Source organism: Pygoscelis adeliae, unplaced genomic scaffold (genome assembly GCF_000699105.1).
Source record: "Pygoscelis adeliae isolate BGI_AS28 unplaced genomic scaffold, ASM69910v1 Scaffold38, whole genome shotgun sequence".
NCBI lineage: Eukaryota > Metazoa > Chordata > Aves > Sphenisciformes > Spheniscidae > Pygoscelis > Pygoscelis adeliae.
In genome coordinates, this window is record NW_008825614.1 from 14,537,455 (window position 1) to 14,543,506 (window position 6,052).

The 6,052-nt window shown below is 44.0% G+C and overlaps 1 protein-coding gene across 1 annotated transcript; it reads right to left on the reverse strand.

The window, feature by feature from the left end:
* Positions 1–1,843: 1,843 nt before the first annotated feature.
* On the reverse strand, positions 1,844–5,985 carry RAB19 (RAB19, member RAS oncogene family). Its single transcript, XM_009332936.1, has 3 exons — positions 5,783–5,985; positions 4,753–4,936; positions 1,844–2,395 (listed from the first exon to the last, which is right to left on the reverse strand). The coding sequence occupies exons 1-3, from the start codon at positions 5,975–5,977 to the stop codon at positions 2,130–2,132; spliced, it is 645 nt and encodes a 214-aa protein (XP_009331211.1). The 5' UTR covers positions 5,978–5,985; the 3' UTR covers positions 1,844–2,129.
* Positions 5,986–6,052: the final 67 nt, after the last annotated feature.

A 6,052-nucleotide genomic window follows, 5' to 3' on the forward strand; every position in this document is an offset into this window, starting at 1 on the left:
TGTAAGGTGAGATGAACACAATACTTTTCTATTAAGGTGTCCTGGAAGATTAGTGTTTGCTGCAAATACTATCCATCTGTGGTATAGCTGAAATAGAACAAAGTTTGCTAGCAGTTTTAAGTGTGGATACTAAAAATAAAAGTAGAAACTGCTACATTACAGACTACTACCAAGAGTAGTTTGGATTTTAAACACATAAGAATATTAAACTTACATTTGACTGTTTTCCTAGTGACAAGAAGTGTAGAAACTAGTTGATTGGAAGCTGGATTGCTACTTGTTCAGCTACTTTGAAAGGTTACAGTGCTTACTGTTGCTTAAACGTGCAAACTGAAATGCAACTACTAGGCTAGGTACCAAATCAAGATGAAATTAAGATTTTAAAAGTAAACATCAGAAAGAGGATGCCTGAAGAAGATGAAGCCTTCTCCACAGCAGGCTATAGCAAAAGGCTTAGAGATTGCCTTAGAAAAGGCATTGAAGGTGTCTCCCTCAGTCTACACATAGCTGAATTAACTCCTGCTCCTTGCATGTGATAGCAAAGAACCTGGCCAGAGGAAGCATTAATAATATTAGAAATATTTGCAAGAGTATAAATCAATGATTCATTCTGCTTTATTTTTTGTGCTGCTCAGACAAGATTTTCCAGAAATATTTGCTACATGTTCTACCTTATTTTTCAAGAACTTGTGAAACATGGGTAGAATGCCATCTGGTAAGCTAGCAGCGTACCAGCCTTCCCAGGGCTGCTTTGCATGTAACCCAGACTGTATTTTATTACAGAGTTTGAGTTCCAGTTCATAGCTTAACAGTAATGAAGTGATGCACTTTGGTACACATCAAAAAACTTCTTCTGTATAATATTTCTTTCCTCCCTCTCCTTCCCCGTTTCCATCTACTGGGAAAAAAACCAAAACCAAACTAAAACCCCAAACCCTTCATTCAGTTCTGGTACATAGAAGAAGTGAGCCCCCAGTAGCAAAGCTTGCATTTGGGAGGAGCAATGCAAAACCTTCTGTTGCTACCAAGATGTTCAGTCTCAACAGCAGCAGAGTGTATATATATAGCATATATACTTGCCCAGGGGTAGCCTTCCGGTATGCCCTGTACCATCCCCTTCCTGCTCTACGGCGAGGTTACATGATTAAACCATCTTACCCCTTGCTGAGTTTTACAGGAGCTCGAGTCCCTTCTTCATACTCCCTTGAAAACCTACAGGCATACTTTCAAGCTGCCATGGGCCCATCACACAAACTACAGAAGGCTTTTGATTAAAGTCAGCACATCAAAAGCAAGACAAGGATGGGGGGGGTGGAAGGAAAAAAAAAAAGGTCCTTTCACCACAGCATTGATTTAGGCCATTACTGGTGCCTTGGAAGCTTCGCTACTCCTAGCAAGTCTATGTAGCAAGACAGAGATCACTACTGGAAACAATTCTTTCTTACAATTAGAGAGCAAAGTGAAAGACAACTTTCCTCACCCCAGGAAGGAGGTTGGGACTCTAGTGTATCATATTCTGCCGGCTATGAAACCCCAGGGACATCTGCAGGTTTGTCTGGTGAGGAAGTCAGCACAGATGTGAAATCATGTACTTTCACAAGTGTTACTAAGTTTCTTGGGATGGGTGGCTACATGCCTGCCATCAGGACCGCCCCTAAATGAAAGTTTAAGCAATGATGGGTTAGTGCTGTCCAAGCATGCGTCGGATGTTTTAAAGCTACTGGCAAAGAGTGAAGTGCTTGCACTAGAACAAACAACATAGTTTAGAAGGGTCAAATCAACGCAGAGCTCTGGTGCAAATTTATCTTCTGACACAGCCAGAAAATCATTTAAGGATATAATTAAAGGCAATAATTTTTACAGTTCTCTTTGGTTAAGGCAAGGGCTGGCAGCTTCCTGAGCCCTCTCAGCTCGGAAGTTTGTGTTAAAGTATCAGCTGCCATGTTCAAAGCAACCTGTGCTACCAACAGCAACCACAATCTCTGAAGATACTTACAAGCCAAACTGCAAGGTAGAGAGATCAAGAGAGATGGCTTGAGGCCACATAGCACACTTTCATCAATGGAATAAAATGAAATCAAACAGCCTCAGAAGAATGGCGACTTCCAAGTTCTTCCTGAAATCTCTCTTCAACAGAGGCACTGGGTCTTCTCCACACTTGGACTGGCAATCACTGGCCTAGAATCAAGATAGATGCTGTTCGGAGGGTTCTCTCCATGGAGCTGTAAGGTATTTCGGGCTATTAGCTCCTTAGCCATCAACGTGAACACCTCTTCTATGTTTTGAGCTTCTTTTGCCGATGTCTCCAGTACAGCTAAGAGCCCATGCTTCTCTGCCAGTGTGCAGGCATCTTCAAACAGGACTTGGCGCTTATCCAGCGAATCTGATTTGTTCCCTTAAAAGAAGGCAAATAGATAATTCAATAATTTAGGCTTTCAAAATTCACCTTTAAATGCAATACATAAATCTATTGTTTAACAAAATTGAATTAATGTTAGGAATAAGAGTTACTGGAAAAAACAAGATGTGGGCACATCAGAGCCACAAACATAGAATGTGGATCAGACCTACAGCTAATTATATGATGATATCAAATGAGTTAAAATGCAAGCAAAAACTAAAAACCTGTGTTCATCTAATTACTTACTGTAGGCAGTGGTGCCAGAGCATTATTTGGAAGCAACTGTTGGTTCCTATTCCCTAGTGTTTTTAAACATTAAGGAGCATTTAAGTTAAATATTTAAAGAGAAGAATAAGAGAGTCTTGTAGCTATAGTGATTGCACACAGTAAACCAAAGCAATGTTGTGTAAAGGTTTATTCCTCTCTCAGCCTTCAGTGGAAGCCAGATGTGTTATGCTATTGTCAAGCTACCTTGACACATCTCAAAGTGGATGCTCAGCTCTGAAGATCTGGAACATTGTTAGTCTAAAATAGATCTCCTCTAGAAAAACCCCGCTAAAACCCAGGAAGAACCTGCTCAACTGTTAATCAGATTTTAACATGACCTATTTATACAAGTCAGTCATTTTAAGATGATGTCAAAAAAGACAAGAATTCACACCAGCTACCTTAATGCTCAAAATGTATACTTAAGAAGTTTCTGCACATACCAATTAAACTTTTACTTCAAGCAGTTTAGTCAAAAATCTGTCAGAAGTCATGAAACACCTCAGATAAGATACCTTTGTATATTTAAGTAGTTGCAGCACATGTGGAAGTATCATCAGTTCTGGTACATGTGGTACCTGGCTGGAGACTACACTCAGTTTCAAAACAACCCTTTGTCAAATTCAGATCTTGAATTTGAAGCATATATAAGCCAACTCCCCTCCCATTAAGTCCTTTTCAGTATTTCTAAAAGGAAAAAAAGCAACCTACCCCACAAAAGAAAGCCACAACCCCCCCAAAAAACACCTTGCTTGAGGGTAGTTTGCTTTCTTAAAAAGAGCTCCCCCTCTTTCCGCCTTTAGTTGCAGATGGGAAAGTTAGACTTCTTAACCTTAACCTCATGCCAGAAAAGTGTATAACATGACTATGTGCAATTAAATGTACAAAGACTTCCTGCCAGAGTAAGTAAAGCAAATGGCACCAGCTTTGGAAGAAAGCACCAAGCTGGATCCTTGACAAAAGCTTTATTTTTACCAATTTCAGAACTTCTTTCTTAAAACACCACCACCAACCAGCCCCCACCACACACATACAGATAGGTCTTGCTCTTTAGATTCATGAGAAAAGTTAGAAAAACCCTACCAATGTTTAGTGATCCCCCCCATTCCAAGCACTGCAGTTACATGCAGGTCAGAATTTGTTGTTTGTTTCTTCAGAGGAAGAACAGGAAGAACCACCACAGCAGAAATAAGTAATTTGCTAGGAGCACAAGCAGAAGCTCAGGTCCCACGCCTGCTGCGCTGTGGGGCTCAACGCTGCCTATCCTCAAGAGCCAGTTTGAGCTGCTGCGGCTGTATGCGTTGCTCTCGGCACAGTGCCACAGTGGAACAGGCAGAAGCAGTGGAATGTAAATAAAAGCTGTGTCATTTTACTACACCAGTTCTCTCATTTGCAGCTTCTTCCTTGATAGAGGGAGGAGCAATAATAACCTGAAACACAAAGGGAAAGAACCACACTGCTTCCTACCAGCTCCATTCTCAGAAATTTCTACCCCTTCCTTTCCTCAAGAGGCAAAGTTTCTTGCATGCTAGTGGAATAAACGAGGAGGAAGAGGAATGCAGACTACTTTACTTTGTGCTCTGTAAAAGCCATGTCCCCCTCTACCATCTTACCTGATCGATTACAGAGCAATGCACATGCATATCAAAAGAACAGAGAGGAAAGGTGAGAACGAGGAGTTGTGTTGCTGTGTGCATTCCCCTTTGTCTTGAATTATTGAGCCACTAAATTCTTGTGCATCAGGAGTATAAGGTCAGACTTACTGCAATTCTAACCTCAATAAGGTTGTCTGTGCTTGCTAGACTGGCAGCAAGCTTGTTGCATTAGTCCCGCAGGAAAGGAAGAAGTAAAAAGGTTTCACTGTCTGCAATGGGCTTGGACCCAGTCAAGACCAGGCTGTGACTTTCCTAATTTTTTAAGCTTAGGTCAAATTGATACTATTTCTGATCTATTTTAATTACAACTGCATTCTTCTTTAATGCATAGTTTATAGATGTTTTAAGTAGTGGGGGGAAAGTGAGGGAGGGTTTTATACATGTATTAAAAAAAGCTATACAACATCATATTTAAAATTAGATTCCTACCAATTAACATCATGACCAAGTTTGCAGCACCATACTTTTCAATTTCGTGAATCCAGTGAGGAATGGATTCAAATGTGGACCTCCTAGTAAGGTCATAGGCAAGGATGGCCCCATGGGCACTCCTGTAATAGGACTGGGTTATCGTCCGGAAGCGTTCTTGACCAGCTGTGTCCCACACTTGGATCTGTAAGAGAAAGGACAGAAGTTGTAAAGACCGGCAAATGCCACTTCCTAGGTGTTTGCCATCAGCGCCTATGCTTTTGAAACCCCTTGTCTAGAAGATGGTTAGACCTGTCCCAGCTCGCTCCACTACATCCACAGCGTGGCTCTGCCCTCTCTAGATCTGAAGAGACATTTACATGCCCCTAAAGACAATCTACACAGACCAAAGAGAAAGCTGCAAGGGTAAACCCAGCTTTGCAAAGAGGCCAAGAAACCCGGTTTCAACAACTGTACTAAAAGATACAGAGTATTACAGCCTTTTAATAGGAAAGGAAGAAGAGCCAAGAAGCCCTGATGCAGGGCTGGGCAAAGCAAAGCTATATAAAGGGCAGACATCTGAACTTTCATCTGCGCATGGAGGCAAGTTCTAGCTAACAATTTCTTCTGGTGTTCATCTTGCAAGTCTTCATCTTCCCTCAGATCAAGCATGCATCAAAGCGGAGCCTTTGCAAACGAGAGGGTTTCCCTCCTCGGTGTCTCAGCTCAAACCCCCACATCTCTGAATGAGGGAAGAGACCTCCCCTCCAAACTGGAGCCGGCTTTCGAAGAACTCCCTGCAGGCAAAGCGTGAGCCCGCTCCACAGATAGATCCAGAGAAGCCCCGAGGACAAGCGCGTACCCAAATTAGGGTGACTGCGTCCCCCAGCGCACCCTCCTGAGGGAGAGCTCCCCTCGGCACCCCCCCCGGCTTCTGCCGGCTGCCTTCAGCAGGGCCGAGCAGGAGGCGCCGTGCATCCCCCGCGCCCGCCGGGTAACGGGGAAGCAGGTGCTGCCCGCCGAGCAGCTCGGCCTCCCTCCGGCCACTGACCTTCACTTTCTTGCCGTCGATGTCCATCGAGCGCACGGTGAAGTCGACGCCGATGGTGTTCTGCTGCTTCTCGTTGTACTGCCCCGTCTTGAAGCGGTGCACCACGCAGGTCTTCCCCACGTTGGAGTCCCCGATCAGGATGATCTTGAAGAGGTAGTCGAAGGCGTCGTCCGCGCCGGAGCTGGAGAAAGGCATCGCGGCTCCCGGGCGGGCCTGCGGCGGGGGAGCGCGGCAGTGAGGGAGGGGGAGCCGCCGCCCTGGCCCAGCTCA